Source organism: Equus caballus, unplaced genomic scaffold, assembly GCF_041296265.1.
Source record: "Equus caballus isolate H_3958 breed thoroughbred unplaced genomic scaffold, TB-T2T haplotype2-0000440, whole genome shotgun sequence".
NCBI classification, from domain to species: domain Eukaryota; kingdom Metazoa; phylum Chordata; class Mammalia; order Perissodactyla; family Equidae; genus Equus; species Equus caballus.
In genome coordinates this window covers 466,050-486,437 of record NW_027222395.1, presented here as the reverse complement: position 1 = coordinate 486,437, position 20,388 = coordinate 466,050, and the positions used below count along the sequence as shown (strand labels likewise).

Genomic DNA, 20,388 nt, shown 5'->3' with positions numbered 1-20,388 from the left:
GCTGTTTTTGCATATGCTCTCTAAGTCAATTTAATTCTTTATAAAAACAATATGAGGTGAGTCTTACTATTCATCACTTACATATGCAGAAACTGAGGGTCAGGGAGGTGAAATGACCTGTCCGAAAGTCACTTAACTAGCAAATGATGGCTTTGTTTCAACTCCATCATCTGATCAGGCAGAGGTGAAAGAGAAGAATGCAATGTGTGCTTTTGGGTAGTGGGTACTGTTCGGTTTGGCAGGACTGTGGGATACATGCAAGGCGGAGGGGCCCTTGAGTGCTAAGGCAGAGAGTTGGAGTCTATCAGGTAGGCAGTGAGAGGAAGGTTTCCGCATCAGAGAGGGCACTGGTGGAGCCATGCCTCAGAAACATTGATCTGCTATTGTCCTCTACGATGAAGAGAAATGAGGCACGCTGGAGGCCTGGAGACCAGTTGGAGGAGCATTGTAAAAACTCTCATAGGCCTGAATGGGCATGGGTGTTGGCAACGGAAAAAGAAAAAAGTATTCTATCGAGTCTCCAGACGCCCAGGGAATTGCTGAACGAAGTCTGAGTTCTCCCTATGTAGATAGCTCGTACTTTCCATTATAGGTTTCTCAAGAACTGGCTCCCAGAAAAAACCTGGATGGAGAACAAAACAGGTAAGTGCCCAAGTGAGAAATCTACAAAGCTCCTCTCCCCAAAAATCACCTCTTCCCCATCAGTTGTGGGGCCTAACATTTCACCAACGGGGTTCCGTTCTTTCAAGAGTCTCTTATTTAAGTAGGACTATCTGTGGACAAGAGGGAGAAGCGACACTGGGAAGTGTCCTCATTAGCAGCATCCAGGCAAGTAACATAAATGTATGAGGGCACTCTGGGGGGGCACCGTGAAGAACAGGGCACATGCTCCATGTCAGGGGGGCCTCTCGGTTCTGGCTGAGGGGCCCAAAGTTGCAGGATCTACTATTTCAGCAGAAACCTCATAGCCAAATTTTTTGGGAAAGTCCTCAATTTTACAACATTGCAACCAGTTTCAACTTCTTAATATCACTGCGCTGGCCACATTCAGTTCTTAATTTGTTACCAGTTTGCCACCTCTAGGTTAAATGTTAGTACCATTTTATCAAAACCTTTCCATATTTGAAAGCACATCTTTAGTAAAAGTAGCTACAGAGCAAGTTCATTTGGATTGCCGAGAGCTGGGATAGAGAAGTCTGGGAGCCGGGCAGGGACGGTAGGGAGGCCCCTGGACCACGTGCTGGGCATCCTGGTGCCTTAGCTTTGAAAGGGAGATGGACGACAGCAGTGACAATATTTGCTGCAACCGGGCCCTCCTGGGTGACCACCCAGAGCTGGGCCTGGAGCCGAAGGAGGGATGGGCAAGCTGTGCTGCTCCCAGCTCCAGTTGGCCCCTTCCCATTAACATTACAGGAGTGCAGTTGCGTGGTGTTTGAAAAAGCATCCCTAGTTCCACGAAATGATTTACAGGACACCAGACTCTGCATTTCAGAGGTCTCCGGTGTACCATAAAAAATATATTCTAAAGGAATAATCTTTATCTGAGCTGAAGCTGCAGTGAAGGAAGCTCATGTCCAGCTGAGAGCAGCCGTGAGCTTCTGTTCACTCAGGGAAAAGTCTGTGTTCATGTTATTGGAGCAACATTTTTTTCTCTCTTTGGCACTAGGTATCTAGTTAATATTTAGACACTATATACATTTTCTTTCAACTGTTGTCCCTGTTATGTGATCAAACAAAACCGGAGATGCCAAGCACATCAGCCCTGTAGGTGAAAGCAGACCCTCCAGGCACCCAGCTGTGGCTAGCAGGGTAAACAGGACTCACTGGAGCCAGCCTCTGGGAAAGACTGGCGCCAGGTGCGTGCAGGGCCAGCCCCTGCCCCCAGGAAGCAGAGTTCGCTGGAGTGCCTCAGTTGATAGCTCTGCCTGTTCCTGCCATTCCAGCCTCGCGTTTCCTCTACCTCCCTGAGCAAAAGGAAACAGGAAGCAAAGTGTAGTTTTGAATGTTCCAAAGCTTTCTGATGTTTACCATTCACCCCAGGAGAGGGACGTGAGGGACAGAAATCTCTCTGCAAAGAAGATACTTTGTAATTCAATGAAGCGATGCACAGACACAGCAACACAACTTCTCTCTGCTTATAAGGTGTTTAGAGCGATGATAGTCTCAGTCTATTTTGGTCCAGGGAAATCCAGGGCGCATGTGCATCTGTGGTTCAGGGTGTCCAGGAGGAGACAGCCTCTCCTTTTGGAGCAGAAAGCACAGTCAACCAACCGGTGGCGGGACAGAGGCAGAAGCTCTAGGGCAAGGAAATTTGTGGGTTTGTGTCAAAGCTCCACCAATCAGGAGCTTCAAGTTAAGATGGGGAGGCTGGAAAGATGGAAGTTGGCATGGGAATCCTGGTATGGACAAGAAATTCCTCCTGGGTCAAAGGCAGGAGGATGTCCAGGAAGGGAGAAGGGCGGGTCATGGATGGACCGAGTTTGCCTGGAGTCCCATGAGAAAAGGGGAAGCGAGAGCTCACCGCCTTGTGGCCGCCAGCTACCTGTTGGGCGGCACTGGCGGCAGGCGTCGGGCTCTAAGTCTCTGAAAGTATCAGGAGAGGGAAGGAGAAACTGGCGTCCCAGGCTCCCAGGGGAGGGGAACCTCTCCAGCATGAATGTGGTGCGGGGCGGGGGAGGGGGGCACGATCTCCGCTTTGCCGGGTGCCCCAGGCCTAGTGCACGCCGCCTCTGTTCTACGTCCCCCTCTGCAGGCGCGCTCGAGGCGCACTCCCTCTTCCCTTGGCGGCGCGGACCGCGCGCCCGGGCCCCTCCGCCTCCCATCCACGCCTTTCTCTTCCCGCAGAAAGTTAGCAGCGGGGAGGGAACTCGGGGCTGCAACAGGGCGCGGCGGCGGCGGCAGAGACTGAAGCAGGAGCCGCGTCGGAGCCGGGGAAGCGGGGGCGCTGCAGACGGAGCAGGTGCAGCCGGCGGGTCCACGCGCCCCCCTTGGTCCCCTTGCCGGAGGCTGAGGGGGGTGGTGGGGGGCCACCCGGACTCCGTGGGAAGAGTGGGGAGGGGGATCATGCAGCCGGGCTCTTCCCCGGCGCAGCGCGACAGCGGCCAGGGCTGGGGTGCAGTGGCGTCACTTCATGCAGCCTGGGCGGCTGGGGGAGGGGGGGGGCGGGCGGGGGCGCTGGCGGCGGCTGAAACCATGTCCGGGCTGCGTCGGGGGCTGCCGCCGCCGCTGCCGCAGCGAGCCCGGAGCCGCGATGACCCCGTGGCCCGCACCTCCTCCGCCTCTGCCTCCACTTCTCGCCGCGCCGCCGCTGCCTGGCGCGCAAGCTGCTTTTTCTCTGCGCCTTGTCCCTGTCTGTCACCTACCTGTGCTACAGCCTCCTGGGCGGCTCGGGCACCCTGCAGTTCCCCGTGGTGCTGCAGGAGCCGCCGGCACTGCCGCCGAGCCCCTGCCAAGCCCGCCGCCACCCTCTCTACTGCCGCCCCCCATGCGCCTCGGCACCCCCTCACAGCCCTCCGCGCTGCCGCCGGACAACGCGAGCCGCGAGGAGCCTCCGGAGCCCTCCAAGCAGCCCCCTGCCCCCGGGGCCGACGGCTGGGGTCTGGCGAGCGGCAGCGGGTTCGCTAGGGACCCCTGGCTCCGGACCCCTGTGGCCCCTGGCGAGATGATCACGGCGCAGAGCGCGCTGCTGGAGAGGGAAGCGCAGAAGTCCAGCACCACCCACGAGGAGCTCGCAGGCCGGAGAGCGGTGAATGGGAGCAGCGAGAGGGGCGGCGACCTCAGCACCCCCAACTATGGGGAGAAGAAGCTGCCACAGGCGCTCATCATCGGGGTCAAAAAAGGAGGCACCCGCGAGCTGCTGGAGGCGATCCAGTCCACCCGGACGTGCGGGCCGTGGGCGTAGAGCCACGCTTCTTCGACAGGAACTACGAAAAGGGGCTGGAGTGGTACAGGTAGGACCCTGGGCTCGGCGCAGGCGATAGATGGGTGGGGAAGACCCAGAGGGAAAGCTGCGGCTTCTCACGCCCTTCGACATCCAGGCACCTCCCCGAGAGCCCTTCGCCCCACGAGGGCTGTGCGGACCCTGGCGGGGCTGCTCGGGGGAGCGCGGAGAGGACTGGAGGCTGGCCAGGGATCACTGTATTTCAGGGCTAGGGGAGCTGGTGTCACACTGCCCTGCCTGCCTCAGGCTCCTCACCCAGGGAGGTGCTTTCTGAAGCTGCCTAGCTCCACGCCTGGAAATCCCCAGCCCAGGTGCCCACGGGGTGTTTCCCAGGCCAGTCTCTTGTGGGGCTCAGCGCTGCTGCGTTGGGGACGCTAAGGCATGAAGCAGGATAGCTAGATTGACTGAAGGGCTTTGAGATCTCCTGGAATCTCTCAAAATCGCCCTCAAACGTATTTGCGTGTCTGGAATCCGACTTTAGTATTTTCAGGTTAGAGCAAAATGAACAGGGAACAGTTAAAAAGATGATGCTGGCGAGTTTTGGCTTGCTAGAAAAGACTGAGGATGTTCCCCATCTCCAGCAACCCTGGGTTGCTTTGGCATCAGGAGCATCGAGGTCTGCAGGACAGTCGGTGCCCTAAGAGTTTTTACATCCTGCACCCCTGCCCTTTCTAACCGTCTCCTCCTTGGCAACAGATTAGAGCTTCTGTCTTGTGAGGTGTTCATCTCCCTTGTCTTCCACCGTCTCCCAGCGGTGAGGGAAAGGAGAGGAGAGCAGAAGGTTAAGTGCAGGTAAAATAAATTAGTAATCCGGCTTTCTTGCCCGCCATTACATTTAAAAAACACTGGAGCAGATTCCCAAAAGGCAAACCTCCTTTGCTCCCCCCCCCCTTTTATCTCTTTCTGAAAAACATCTGGATGGCTGGTCCCATCTCTGTTGCGTCTCAGTAATTAATTGGAATTGTCAGACAAACACAGGCTTTGTCAGCTAAAGTGGTATTATCATCTTCACAAGGCCAATAGGTAAAATAAGGATTGTTTCCTGACAAGTTGCCTTGCTGTTGAAGAGATGTGCTTTCTAAGTTTAAATTACAGCCTGTGAAAGTTTTAGAAATAACCTAACTTCAGAAATATATAGCAAATGTGTATTATATAATAATATATATTACTATAGGTATGTATTATATAATATCTATTATATATGAATATATAATATGTATTGATTGATTTCTTCCGCTTTAGAAAATACCCCTTATGCTTTCAAAGCTTGAGAAAAGTACACTTAGGCATAAACATTCCAGCAGGTTAAATGGAAACAGCAAATGTGTCTGTTAATGTCTTGTCTGTTTCAACCGAGAGAACTAATTGCAACATTTTAGGAGGCTTCAAACAGCCGCTTCCTATCAAAACAGAAACCAGTCAATGCCTGCTTGAACTGGAAAATCAGTTTTATAACATTGCAAGTCATGGCTTCGAGTTTGCGATTATAATTAAAAAGGTGTCAGGATGATTAATGCAGCAACAGCAAACCAGAGAAAGAAGGGGATGTTTGGGAAGGTTTCGGTTGTTTAATTGTTGGTTGTAGGAATGTTCTGATTTCTGCTGTGGGGCAGCTTCAGCCCTATGAGGGTCACTGTGGTCTTTTCCAGTTCTAATTTTAAAGCTGTGTATCTTGTGAGAAGTGTCAGATGCCCTTTGGGGGAGAGGAAGGCCTGAGGATCAGACCTTTCCAACATGTGTTGTGTTGCTTTGTGGCAGCTGGAAATAGAGATGGGGTGTTTGACTCAGGTGACTTAAAATAACGTTGATGACGTGTGTGTGGTGGAGTGCTTGTCAGGAAGTCCCATCGTAGGGTCTGGAGAATTTTCTGAATGAAAGGATAGAAGATGCCAGATTTTCTCATGTTGTTTTTACACTGTGGCTTGGAAAGGAAGGTATGAACTGGCCTCGCTGTCGTGACATGGCTACTGAAGATGTCATTCCAGCTCGGTGGTACTCTCAGCCATCACTTGTGGTATTTGGGCCTTGTGGTATTGGGTGTCAGTATTTGGTAGCCACCTGTAGAACTGTTCCACTGGAGAGGTGTGGACAGAACTGGATCCTCTTGATCCTCACTTCAGAGGACCATGCGGTGTCTCTGTGTCCTCGATCTGCTATGCCAGTGACTTGCCTGTGGGAGACCCTTATGTTCAGTGGTGCCGATTGGAAGTGCGGGAGGAGAATCTGTCTAACATAGAGGTAATCATTAGCCACCCAAACCTGGCTGTTGAGAAGACTCCCAGAAACCCCTTGGACCTGCAGGAGCCGAGTGGGCTGGCACTGGCCTTGGACCGCTCTCCAGCCTTATGAGGGACAGCAGTGCTTTGAGGACATTTGTGGGATTTTTCCTTGCTGCACCTCTTCAGGCTCCTCTCTCTCCCATGTAGGAAGAGGGGATGACAACCTCACTCTATTGTAGGAAAGGAAACAGTGGCATTGATTCAAACCAGTAACAGAAACCCTTCCTCTTGGTTCCCTGATGCAACTGCGTCTTTTCAGTGGTGGCATCGCTACTTAAATGGTTATACCACGTATTCTGCCTGAAATCTTACTCTACTGTTTAACTGGTTAGAGATCCACAGGTTAATTAAAGGCTTTGATTTCCCCCATATATTTATTTTGTTTTTGTTTTTCTTTTCAGTGTGTTTCCCAATAGCCTACTAATTCTGCTAGTGTTTCTGTTCTGGTTGTGTTTTCAGCAAGAGGGAGAGCGAGAAGAAATTGGGGCTGCTCTCGGCACAGCTGGCTTGGGGTTTCCTCATATCCAACTAGGCAGCCCTAGCAGTTTTATTTCTGGTGTCCCTCAGGCTGTATCTAAATCTGGGTTTTGCTTTCTTCTGTGCTGTTGATCTAACGTGAGTCAAAGACACATCTGAGATGAGGACATGTGCATTGGATTTTCAGGGCAGTATGGACTGATGGATTAGGATGTGTGTGTTAAAGCTATGGAGAAGCAAGCCTCACTTGGTGGATGGACAGAGGCCAGTGATTAATAAGTGGGAGTAGATTAAACCCTCCACTCCTTCCTCTGTCCACCCCCCAAATAAAAGGGTAAAGCCAGAACACACCTTTCAGTATGAGCCGATACACTCTGGCTGGGCAGAGGCCTTGAACTCTCCTAAGGGATGGGACCTTGTGGCAGGCCAACTGGCTGCCACGGCAGAACTCATCAAAGTGAGAGAGACGACTTGAGCTGTGGCCTCCCTCGTGGTTTACAGACTGAACAGTAACCGTGACCACTTTGCTCTGGGAGCCACTCAGCTCCAGGGTGCTGAGAAGGGACCCTCCACGGTTTCCAGTTGTCTGCAGTGGTAGCAGTTAATAGGCAGGTCCCATTGGCTGGGGGAAAATAACTCAGGAAAACAGCTTCAGTCATGCTCATGCCACACAGAGGAAAGTGGTCAGCACCATTATTCGCATGTGGTATTTGGAGAGAATGAAAGAGGACAATGGAAAGGCGCTGGCATTGATTGAATGCCTGTGATTGTGGTGGTTGGTGCTTCACAGACATGTTATCACATCGGGGTGTCATGATGAGGCTGTGAGTTAAACAGCAATATTCCTGGTTTACACTCCAGGTGGCTCCCGGAGGGTGAACCACTGGCTGAAGGTTGCTCAGCTGGTCAGTGGTTGAGTTGACCACATCTGTCCAATTTCAGAGTGCTGGTTTCTTTCCCTGTGCCACGCTACCACTCAGAAAGTACTGGAATGTCTTTTCCTTCTTTCATTCAACAAACACTTAATAACGTTTACCATGTGCCCAGTACTGTTTTAGGTACTGGGGATAAAGTGGAGAACAAGACAGAGGGAGGACCTGTTCTTGTGGAAATGGCATCTTTTAGTAGGGTGGTAGGGGAGACAGCAAACAAACGAGTCGTTCTTTTAACCTTTTTAATGTGGCTGTAGAAAACTTAAAATGACACTTGTGACTCCCATTGCATTTCCAGTGGGCAGGGCTCCTGTAGAGCAGTGCTTTTTAAACTTGAAATGCACATGGATCACCTGGGGTGTTGTTAACATGCAGATTCTGATTCAGCAGGTCTGGGGAGGGGCCTCAGACTCTGCATTTCTAACTTCCCAGTTGATGCTGATGCTGCTGATCCCTGAACCTCACTTTGAGAAGCAGGAGTTTAGAGAGTAATTGGGGTGTGTGTGTGTGCATGCACAGATATTATTTTAAGTCAAATGGTTAGGGGAAACCTCTCTGGGGAGGGGATGTAAATGAAGTGAAAGAGTAAGAATCTTCCATGTGGATATGTAGGTGGAGAGGTTTCCAATAGAGGGAACAGCAGGCACAAAGGCCCTGAGGTGGAAACAGGCCTTATGGCCTTACAGAGTGTTCTTTCATTATTTCAAAAGCAAGGCGTTTGTAGCTGGACAAAATTGGGTTGCAACTTACTAGTTAGATGATCTTGGTTGGATAACTGATTTAACATCACTCATTTTCAGTTTGTTTATCTGAGAATAATGCCTGCCTTGCAGGATTGTTGAGAGGAACAAATGAAATAATAAAAGTGAATGTATTTTCTAAGCAAAAAGTGAGTATCCTAGACCAAAAATCCAAATGGACTCAACTACTGGGTTTTTCCATTTCTCAAATCCTTTTGGTCTCATATGCCTTACCTTCTGTCACAGCTGTCTTAATACTGAGAGAAGAGTCTGTTATTGGGGGTGTTTTTAGGAAAAGTCTAATAATGATTGGCTTTGCAGTCTACATCTGCTTAACCTCTTAAACCAAGGGTCACCAACTCACATGCCTTCTGGGCCCACAGCGATTGTATAAATGAGTGAAACAGACCAGGTGGGGAGAAACTGGGATGCACAAGCTCTGTCTAAAGGGACAGCTACTCTTTTCCACGTGCAAATGTGGCATCAGGGTTATCAGATCTTCCAGTTGGTAAGAGAAACTGGAAATCCAGTTTTTGATGTGAAATTATCTGGTGTTTAATGTTGGCAACAGACGGAAATTTCTTCCGAGCGCAGTGTGGGCTAGCACTGCAGACAAACAAAACCCACCTGTGGGCTCGGTACAGCCAGCCGGCTACCAGTCTGTGGCTCTGGCTTAAACTCATTTTGGAAAGTAACTGGCACACCCGTACCCTTTGTGGTTGTCAGAATTGTGGCTTCTGTGTGCTGTTTTAGGTTACAGTTTTCCCCCTTTGCAGATGTTGCAAGAGCATGGGGCAAATACCTCCCAGATACATTGCAACAACAGCAAAAGGAGCTGGGTAGAAAGAGGAACATCGAGGCAGAAAAAGACAATTCCCCAATAAATTTCCCATTTGTTCCCAATGAACATTTTCCAGAAGTTGAGAAAATTTTCAGCTTTTCACTCATTAACGAGGCAGTCCCCTATTTGATCCATATTGATAAACTGTACTTATGTAATAGGGTCTGGTCAGGTGGATTGAGTAAGACCTGAGAGTTAGAAAAACTGAGTTCTGGCTTTGCCTTGCCCCATCCTAGTTCTGTTGGGCGTTGGGTTACTTATATTAAATTGTTTCTTTCTCTCCTTTTCTTTTCATCTTTTTTTTTTAAATCCCTGTTTCTTTTCTGATGAGGTTATATTGTCTCCGTAGGGCCCATTCGCCCACTAAAATGCTTTGGTTCTGGAGCAGACGTCTGTGTTAGACCCTTCAGAGGAAGCAGGAGAGCACTGTAGGAGCAACATTATTTGGAGCCAGTTTTTGTATCTCTGAGTCAGAATCCACTGCATCCTCCTTGTGTGACCTTAGACAAGTTACTTAATATCACCAAGCCTCCATTTTTTTGTCTGCAGAATGGGCTCAATGTTACTTACTTGTAAGTGATTATGTGAGGGTGAAATGAAGTGGCCCTTTAAAAGTGCCCCCACGCAGAGTGTATGACATGATAAATTTCTTCTTCTCCTTCTCTCCTCTCTCTCTTTCCTAATTTTCCTTTTCCTTTGCATTTCTCCTTCATTTTCCTTCAATTCCTTCCTTTTATCTTGCCTATCAGTACAGAAGGCCCTACAGAGAAAGCTGTAATGCATTTTTCATTAGCAAATCATCTTTCATTTCAAGATTATGTCTGAATGAGGGATCTCAAACCCTGAAGCAGATCTTAAGTAGCTCTCCAGAGAATAATCCAAACCGATTCCAGAATTGGGTCTACTGTGACATGAGCCGAAGGAGGAGAAGAGTCTGATTTCCTGGGGTACCTGCAGCCAGCCTTCTCCACTAAGGGGACGGGGGATGGAAGGGGGCAGGCTCTCGGGGCTTTCCTTCTCATATTTTCTTGAGCCCACTGTAGGAAGGAGGCCGCTTGCAGTGGAGAGAGACTGAGGCATTTAGAATGCTGAGGGAATGCTTTGCCTTCCATTTTTCTGCAGAGCTGAAGGCACTGGAGAAGGCAGGACTGTTCTGGCAGACCCCGCCAAACTCCCTACGTTGCTATTTGGCCACTTTCCCTGGAGTTCTCCAGCCATCATAACATGACTTAATTATTTTAACTTTTGTAAATCATACCAGGCATTTTTAGTTTTAAATTGAGTCAGGAGAGGGGCCTTGAGACTTTAGGTGAATGAGAGATTGCCAGGGTTGTACGTTAGAAAGTTTTAAAGGTTGTGGGTTTGCATAATGGATGCTATTTCTGAAACTGATTGAACCAACGATCTTTCAAGTAATCTCTTCATTCCATTGGTCTCTGCGGTTTGACAAGCTCCTCTGTAACTGTCTTGGGAATTTCAGTCTGAAATTATAATTCACTAAGGGAGCTTTTCAGCCCATCTTGCCATTCATTAAAAGCAAGCGGTTGATTTTTTTTTTTTCTTAACACTCACTAGTTAGGGTTGCCTACCTTTACTTTTTTTTTTTTCAATCTTTATTTAAGAATGTGTAAAGCATATTTACAGGGAAACAAAGCAGCACATCAATTAGGCAATACTTTTTTGGTTGTGAATGATAGAAATTGAGCTTAAATTATTATAAACAAAAAAAAGATGCTTTATTGGCTTATGTAATTAGGAAGTCTGTGGGGTAAGTGGCTTCAGGAAAAGCTGAATCCAGGGGCTTGAGTGATTTGACAAGGTCTCTGTCTCTTTCCATTCTTTGCCGGGTTTGTCTCTACCTTGCCTCATTCTCAGATAGATTATCTCACTACATTTTAGGCAAGATGGTAAGCAGCAACCCGAGACAAACATTATATGTTTATTTAATTCTTTTGGAAGTAATACATTTTTTTTAAATTGAGAGGTTTATGCTTTCCCCCAAATTACAGAATTGTTAAACCCCATTACGGAAGTCTCTAGTGTATTGTTTTCCTCTGCATTGTGTTGAATTGTAAATGCTATTGCAAATTCCAGAAATATAAAATTTTCTAAATTTTATAGTCTCTTTTCTTGGTCTCTTGAAAATTTTCAGCTAGCTCTATTCACGTAAAAATACCCTCAACCAAAAGCAGTAGTAAACCATAGAGAAGAAAATAACTTCTCCATTAAAACACAGACGGCTCCACCACAAAGGCCCATATGAAATGAGCACACATTCAAGCAAAGCTGAGTTCCCGAAGGCCAAGAAGATTCCGTGATGGATTGCCTCCAAAGGAGAAGCGTAGACCCATATTTTCATGAGTACAGTTTTGCTGATCTAAAGATGTCTGGGCACACTGAACAAAGTACTTTACTTATAAATGTAAGTTCACATTTGTGATGTCTGATCACTGAGATAACTAATAATGAGGCTACATGAAACTTAGGGTAGATAAGTGATTTGGAAAAAACTTTTCTTAAGAGCTTCTGCAAGAAATTCCTGGAGATGCCTGTGGTCCAGGTTGGGTCATGTGCTCATTCCTAAAGCTGTCGTTGTGTAGTACCCTCATCGGGCCTGGCTGATGTAGCCACCCCTTTGGCCTGGAGTGGTGGGGGGAGTAAGCAACCAGGGCTAGTCCCACTGAGACCATAGGGAATAGTTTCCCCATGAAGATGAGGTGTTCAAGGGTTCTGTTGCTAGAAGTGGGGACCAGTCTAGCCACATGTTTATTAAACCTATAAAGATCTACTTGGGACAGGTGTATGATCTCTCTGAGTATTTTAACCCAGAAAGAGGGACAAAGGGTTAATATTGGGAGGTTCCATGCACTTGTTATTTTAGTTATTCATTCATTTATTTATTCATTAACCATGTATTGACTGTCAACTTTGTGCTGGGGCAGACATGAATCAGTCATGGCCGGTGACCTGAAAGAGCCTGCAGAGTGGAGAAACGGACAAGTGAATGGTTACCTCACAAAGTAATAAAAGTCCTGACACAGTGGGGTTTATTCCAGGAATGGAAGGATGGTTCAATCTTAGGAAATCTAATAATTTGGCTTATTCTTAGTACGGGTAAATGAGAAAAATTCTATGATTTATTTGATGGATGCTAAAAGGCATGTGATTAAATTAGCATCTATCTCTAATTTTTAGAACACCTCCTAATAAAATGGGATCTTCCCCAAAGCCAGCATCATCTTTAATGGTGTAATACTAGAAACATTCCCATTAAATCCAGAGCAAGACTAGAATGCCCATTATCATCACTATTATTTACCATTGCTCAGTAATTAATAGATGATGCAGTTAGATACAAAAAAGAATAAGAAAGGGGGAGGTAGAATTATCAGCATTTGCCAGTAATTTCATTTCTTTTGGAAAATCTAAGATAACCAATCCCCCCATGAATCTATTAGAAACAATAATAGGGTTCATTAAGGGCATTGATGAGGAAATTACTATGCAAAATCTGTAGTTTTCCTATATGCCTACCCGAACCATTTTGGAAATATAATGAGAGAAAATATTCTATTTATAGAACCAGCCAACCAAACAGAATAACTTGAAATATATTTAGCAAAAGTTGCAAGGGACTTGTAAGAACCAAATTTTAGTACTTTATGGAGGGGCATCAAAGAAAGAGGAGTAAATGGAAAGTGACCTCTTTCTCTTGGCTAGCATGTCTTTTTTCCATCCCTCCCCCCTCCTCCCTCCCTCCCTCTCATCTTGTCCCTGGCTCTTCCCTTCTCCCTCCCCCCTCCCTCCCTCCCTCCCTCCCTCTCATCCTGTCCCTGGCTCTTCCCTCCTCCCTCCCCCCTCCCTCCCTCCCTCCCTCCCTCTCATCTTGTCCCTGGCTCTTCCCTCCCCCCTCCCTCCCTCTCATCTTGTCCCTGGCTCTTCCCTCCCCCCTCCCTCCCTCTCAACTTGTCCCTGGCTCTTCCCTCCCCCCTCCCTCCCTCCCTCCCTCCCATCCTGTCCCTGGCTCTTCCCTCCCCCCTCCCCCCTCCCTCCCTCCCTCTCATCTTGTCCCTGGCTCTTCCCTTCTCCCTCCCCCCTCCCCCCTCCCTCCCTCCCTCTCATCTTGTCCCTGGCTCTTCCCTTCTCCCTCCCTCCTCCCTCCCTCCCTCCCATCTTGTCCCTGGCTCTTCCCTTCTCCCTCCCCCCTCCCTCCCTCCCTCCCTCCCTCCCTCTCATCCTCTCCCTGGCTCTTCCCTCCTCCCTCCCTCCCTCTCATCTTGTCCCTGGCTCTTTCCTCCTCCCTCCCTCCCTCCCTCCCTCTCATCCTGTCCCTGGCTCTTCCCTTCTCCCTCCCCCCTCCCTCCCTCCGTCCCTCTCATCTTGTCCCTGGCTCTTCCCTCCTCCCTCCCCCCTCCCTCCTCCTTTGATTAGAGTTCTTTGCTGCTAAGTTGAGGGTGTGTTTGAGAGTGGTCTGAAAGTATTGGTTATATGAACGTGGCGAAAATGTTGTACTTCATTTATAGAATTCCCTTACTTTCCACATTACGGAGAAGATGGTAAGACAGCTGTTACTGTTTAGATTCATAAACAGTGCGGTGGGTGCTGATTGTTTTCTATCCCAAATTCAGGGGTGGTAGGACTGTGCCAAGATGTGGATTAATAGTTGAATTGGTGTAAATCAGTAAATTTACATGCACTCCTGTTGCTGCAAAGCAAAAGTCCAGTCAGGGACAAGTGATGGTTATTCTCAATGGGACAGGGAGATGACGGTGTGGATGGGAAAGAATAATGGTGGTGGTGGTGGTGACAGCATGGTGATAGACACACATTGTATTCCTGTGTGTGCACCAGGCTCTGCTCCAAGCAGTGGAGTCATTCAGTCTTCAGAGGACCTGGCGAGATAGGCGCTGTGATTTTACAGGCGAGGGAGCTGAGGCACAGAGAGGTCAAGTAACTTGCTCGAAATGTGGAGTTGAGATTCAGACCCAGGTGTTTGGTCACAAACATGCAGCATTTCCTTTTATTTGTTTCAAATCTCTTTCCCACTGGAGGTGGTGTCTTCCAGCATCACGGGAGTGAATAATCACTGCTGGCGTTCCCTGCTAGGAGCTTGTGATTTTCCGCATGCAGATGGACTGCTTGCCTACCAGATGGGCTAATTGAGGCGGTCTGGACCCAGCAGCAAACTGTGGCACTGGCTTCCATTCTGGGACCAGGCTCATTCCCACTGTTCCCTTCTCCTGAAATACTCGGTCCCAGATCCTTAAACTACCCTAGGCTCCTTATCTGTCCTTCAGGTGTCGGCTCAAATTTCAGCTCCTGGAAAATACCTCTCCCAGTTACCTAATTTAAAGACCCTTTTCCACGTCTGAGCTTGTGACGCTGTTTTATTTTCTTCAGAGCATTTACTGCTTTCCAAAATCATGCTACTTAGTTACTTCTTCCTCACCAGAAGGCAGATTACATGAGAGTGGGGGTCTTGTCCATCTCGTTCCTTGCCGGCGCCCAGAACAGTGCTTAGCACCCAGCAGGCACTCAGTCATGGTAGTTTATTAATCACTAATTCTGAATCAATGAATTATTGAATGGAAGGAGGGCCTGTTGTGTGCTAACTTTTCTTGCAAAACTCCAGGCTTCTGAAAAGAAATGACACTAACGTTTCTTGGGAACTCTGGCTAAGAATTGTTGTCAGCTCTTTCACGTCCTATTTTTGCAAGACTATTTTGGGTACAAGAAAGAGAAACCCACTCAAACAAACCATGTGGGCTCAGCAGTCTCCCACAAGCTGCCTACCGCACAGGACATCACCTCCTTTATTCCTCACTGCAGCCTCGTGAAGTCGAGACTTTCTTATCCCAGTGTTACACAGAAAGTGAATGTGACCTGGAAGGGCGGGCAGGAGTCCCAGCGTCACACAGCAGGCTGGCACAAGCCAGGTGTCTTCACTGTAACACGTGGCTTTTGGTTCCTGGCCTTTGTTGCTGATGCTGCCGAAGTTTTAGAAGAGTTCAATTACTCCCGATAGACCGTTATGCTCTAAGAGTGGATTATGTTTCTCTAAATGCGTTATCGAAATTACATAGTTGGCATTTAACAATCAAAACATTACGCTGAGGCCCGTGTTTGATATGTCACTCACTGTAGGTACAGGGGCACCCTTCCTGGTGCCTCCTGGCTGAGCCTTCTGCAGGGGGCTGGAGGGTTGGGTGTCGCTGGAGCTGAGGAAGTATTTGAGCCTAACTGCCTGAGCGCCTCTGTCACAGGGCAGTTGGACTGTTTGGAGCCATGTTGTGTTTTGAAAGAAAAAGCTGAACCTGAAATCAGAATTAAGGCTTTGAGTCTGAGTTCTGTGTCTACCTTGCCTTGTGCACATAGATAAGTGTTCAGCCTTTGAGCTTTTGTTTTCTTATCTCTCAAATGGGAGTACCAGCCTCTAATAATTCCATGGTGCTTTTGCAAGGATAGAATGATGATGCTGTGCTGGGATCTGCTTTGTCTACGTCTGTTAGTTGTTATTAATCCATGCACGTTTTCGTGAATTCCCCCAGGTAACTGGTTTTCTGGAATATTGCCCTCCAGGGAGTACCTGAAATACAGGATGAGCATTCTTATCATAAAGTTAGATTAAGAAGTTTAATTTACAGAAACTATTACACACTATGGATATCAAACATCGTTAGGGCAGACTGCATAAAGATCCCGGAATTCTGGAGAACCTCTGTCTGCATCACTCTTTCACCCAGCTCAGGACCACTGATGCGTCATTCTTTTGTACTGAAAACGTACAGAGCGGTGGGGTACACTTGCTTCTTAGGATTGCGCTGCGGCTCCCGAACTTTGGGAGTGACCAGGAGATTCTTCCATTTTACTCTCAAATGACCTATCATTTCATTTTTCTCTGCACCCTGTCTCTTTTCCAGGTTGGCATATTAACTTCTTACCTTCTGGCTGCCTGACTAACCTACTTTCTCACCTATAGAAGGCAGAATAATGCCCCCCCCCCCAATAACCACGTCCTAATTTCCGGAAACTGTGAATATGCTAGATTATGTGGCAAAGGGGAATTAAGGTTGCACATGGAATTATGATTTCTAGACAGCTAACCTTGAGATGGGAGATAATCCTGGATTATCTGGATGGGCCCAGTGTGATCCCAGGGGTCCTTTTAAGTGGAAGAGGGAGGCACGGAGCGAGAGTCAGAGGGATGGCAGCATGAGAGGGGCTTAACCTGCTGTTGCTGGCTTCGAAGATAGAGGAAGGGGTCATGAGCCAAGGAATTCAGGAAGCTTCTAGAAGCTAGGGAACAGGGAAGGAAATCCATCCTTGCTTAGAGCCTCCAGAGGAACGCAGCGTGTGGACACTTTGATTTTAGCCCGCGGAGACCCGTGTCAGGGTTCTGGCGTCCAGAACAGTTAAGCCATCGGTGAATGGTCATTTGTTACAGCAGCAGTACGCTCTACTCAGATAGCTCGAGCGGTCTCCATCTCATTCCATTTCTTCCCTTTGCTTCGTCTCCCTTTCTGGAAAATACCCCCTCTGGGGCTGTTTAGTTCTCTCGCCAAACAGCAAAAAAGATGTACCCATCCAATATTTGCAGATGGTAACTGTACGAGTTAGGGTGAAAACAAAGAGACCCCAACACAGTGGCTTCCGTAAGACAGACGATGATTTTTCTACTACGCAACGAAAGTTGATATTCACAGTTTGTAGCAGTCAGGGCTGCGTGGCGACCAGCCACTCTGAGAGACCCAAGCTGACCACAGTGAGTGCAGGCGTGTGTGTTTGAACAGCAGCCGTGCATGAGCACTCCAGCCAGTCTTGCGGGGGCAGCTGTGCTCCAGGAGACCGTTCAGAGACCCACGTTCTGTTCTTCCCATCTGGTTGCTCTGCCGTCCAGAGCCCCCCAGGGAACTTGTTAGAAAAGCAGAATCTCAGATCCCATCCCAGACTTTCTGAAGCAGAATTTATGTTTTAAGACAATACTTGGGTAATTATTATGCACGAAGTTTGAGAAAAATGGCCTAACGGCAAGGTGGTTCCACTTCGGCATCAGTGACACTTGGGGCCAGGAAAGTCTTTGTTGCGGGGGGCTGTCCTGTGCATTGTAAGATGTTTAGCAGCCTCTCTGGCCTCTACCCCGCCAGACACTAGTAGTTAGGCCCTCCCCCAGTTTTAGTAACCAAAAATGTCTCCAGACGTTACCAAATGTCCCCTGGGGTCCAAAACTCCCTCTGATCGAGAACCCCTGCCTTAGAGAGTTTTCTCTGCTGCGTGATGGGAGCTGGGACTGCACCCTGTCTGCATTGCAGCCACCGTGAAGCAGCGAGGGCAGAAGGCCGGGAGCGGATTCCTCTTCAGCAGGTGAGGCAGTAGTGACGCTCATAACTTCCGCTCTCCTTCTGCTGGGGAGACTTCGTTGCATGGCCACCTCCAGCTGCAGAGGACTCTGGGGAACTTACTGAGTGTCTGTGTGCCCAGGAAGGAGGAGAGAACGAGTCTGGGGACAGTCAGCTGTCTGCTACAGTAACTCACGCAAGGATGTGGTCATACTGTATTTCATTATTCTCTTCTATCCGAAGTCAATCCAATTGGCAGGGTGAAATAAATTGACGAGGTATTTTTTTAATTATTTTTTGCAGTTGGAACACAGAACTATTTTAGGAGGTCACAGGATATTTTAGGAGCACACATAAAATTTACCCAAAGCTCTGATAGTGTGTATTTTGATATCAAGAGTTTGGTATCTTCTAAACTTCAGTCGTGAGTATTATTCCTGCAAGTTTCTTTATTTTTTCTTTTTCCATATAGATGTATTTGCCTATATTGATTTTTTATGTGAAAAATAATTTTCTTCAATCATTGTAAAGACTATATCATACTATAAGTGTGTTGTTGTGGTGGAGATAGACGTGCATGTCCATACATGTCTATGTATATGTGTGTGTCGGTAGCTATCAGTAGATATCTCTTTCTCTGTGTATCTATTTATTTGGCACCACCTGCCTTGGTACCCCCTCATCCCTCGCCCAGGCTGCTGCAGCTGACTTCTGTTCTTGTTCCGCTGACTTTCTTGCCCTCTGTAATCTGCTCTCCACACAGTGGCTGGGGGAAGTGATCCTTTTAGAACATAAAGCAGGCCACATCACTCTCCTAATTTAAATTTTCCAATGGCTTGTTGTCAACCTAGAGAAAACTTCTAAGTCCTGGCCATGATCTACAAGGCCCTACAGGATCTGACCCTGCCAACCTCTTCAGCCACATTCACTTGTCATCTTCTCTGTGCTCCTCTCCTTGAGCCGCATTAGCTTCCTTGCTGTATCTGAGAAGCCAAACATGGCCCTTCCTCAGGACCTTTGCACTTGTTGCCCGCTCTGCCTTTAATGCTTTTTCCTTAGATAATTTCTTGGCTTGCATCCCTCCTTCATTCGAGCCTCTGCTGGGCTGTCCCTCCCTCCTCAATATGGCTTTTTCTTGTACTGTCTGGACTCCCCTTGTACATTCTTGGTGCTAAGAAAGAGCTCCACTCATTGGAAAATGCTGGTAAACACAATATTGCCATTAATATTTGCCTACGTTCCCCAGTTACACTACCCCAACCCAACGTTCTGGTGTCTTAATTTCTTGGTTCTTAATCCCCCCATTCTTGACGGAAGATCTTGCTTTGATCTGGGGGCACAAAATGACCTCGATGTTGCTGTGGTCAATTGAAAAGATGCTTAGGTAACTCTTAGCCGTTCCTGTTATTTAAGTAGACTGCCTCTAGGGGATGGTGATGCGATACAGGCTGAGTCCGGAGTGAGGCGTTTTCCTGAGATGTGGGATGTGCGTGGCTCCTTGCTCCTTCCAAGCTAGGTTAACCCTCCACATTTGCCCCTGAAAATAAGACGCTTTAGGAAAGGCTCACTTTCAGTAAATAATAAACAAACACCAAAAGCAATGTTTAAAGCAAACTCAAGTATAGTTGAGTATCTTTTGTTCTCTACCCACTTTCTAGCTAGTTTTTCATTTGTGTTCAGATACAGAGAGAATATTCCTGTTACTGTCTGAATATGGACAATGAACATACCACGTTACCATAAATATATGTTAAGACATTTAATATTAGAAATTATTATTATAACATATATGCCCAATATTAAATAGGTAAACTACCCACTTAGATTCTGAGAATCGCATGACAGGTTCAACCAACAAACCGCATGACCTCACCCAGAACCGCTGATTTCCTTATTTAGCGTGAAACAGAGAGTTTGTTCTGTCCGTACTGACTGGTTCTCATTCACTTATGAATTGCTGGGTTGAAAGTCTAGTGTTTTGGTTTACCTTCAACTCTTGGCCTTGATGCTCCTAGATTTTCTTGGCTTTGTGTCTCTTTTCAGTCCCTTTACCTCTCATCCTCCAGGAGGAAGAAATTGCCCCAAGTCATGGTATGTTAGAGCACTTTTAAAGAAAATCTTTCCCAGTGTTTTGAAACTTAGCTTTAGCTGCAGAAATCTATTGGGTAGGATTCTTCTGGTTATAACACACGGAAATTCCAGGTGAAATCTGAAATAAGCATGAATCAAAAAAGAATTTAGGGGTCGGCCTGGTGGCGTGGTGGTTAAGCTGGCGTGCTCCACTTCTGTGGCCTGGGGTTTGTAGGTTCGGATCCTAGGCGCGGACCTACACACTGGTCATCAAGCCACGCTGTGGCCGTGTCTGCATACAAAAAATAGAGGAAGATTCCATAGATGTTAGCTCAGGGACAGTCTTCCTCCAGTAAAAAGAGGGAGATTGGCAACAGATGTTAGCTCAAGGCCAATCTTCCTCACCAAAGAAAAGAAAAAGAAAAAGAATTTAATGGCTTATGTATCTGAGAAGTCCTGGGAAGGGGTGGCCTCATTAGGGCTTAAACAGTGTCACTGGATCTCCCACTTCTGGATTCTGCTGCCTCTGAGGTGGTTGGCTGCTTTCTTAAAACCTGTCCCCTTGTGGTCATAAGCGGGTGCCAGCCCAATTTTCTTGCCCCAAATGGAGTAGGAAAAGTGTACCATCTTTGTCCCAGAAGTCTCTGCTAACGCCTCAGGGTAGCTCATTGCTTCCTTAGGGGTCACGTGCACATCCAGCAAGCAGTTCTTGGTGCCAGAGGGGGTGTGGGGTTTGAGGCACTGCCTCCCTGGAGCAGAGGTGGGAGGCAGTT

At 47.7% G+C, this 20,388-nt stretch overlaps 1 protein-coding gene across 50 annotated transcripts in view; it reads left to right on the top strand.

Moving 5' to 3' along the window:
• Window positions 1–20,388, top strand: part of LOC106781149 (olfactory receptor 2AE1-like) — a 139,575-nt gene that overhangs the window by 53,990 nt on the left and 65,197 nt on the right. For 37 of the 50 annotated variants that reach the window (XM_070259564.1, XM_070259566.1, XM_070259569.1 and 34 more), the window contains 2 exons: window positions 593–642; window positions 2,845–3,950. In XM_070259564.1, coding sequence (XP_070115665.1) covers window positions 3,750–3,950 — 201 coding nt within the window. In that variant the 5' untranslated portion in view covers window positions 593–642; window positions 2,845–3,749. The other 13 variants (XR_011436157.1, XM_070259575.1, XR_011436166.1 and 10 more) reach the window with 12 other exon arrangements.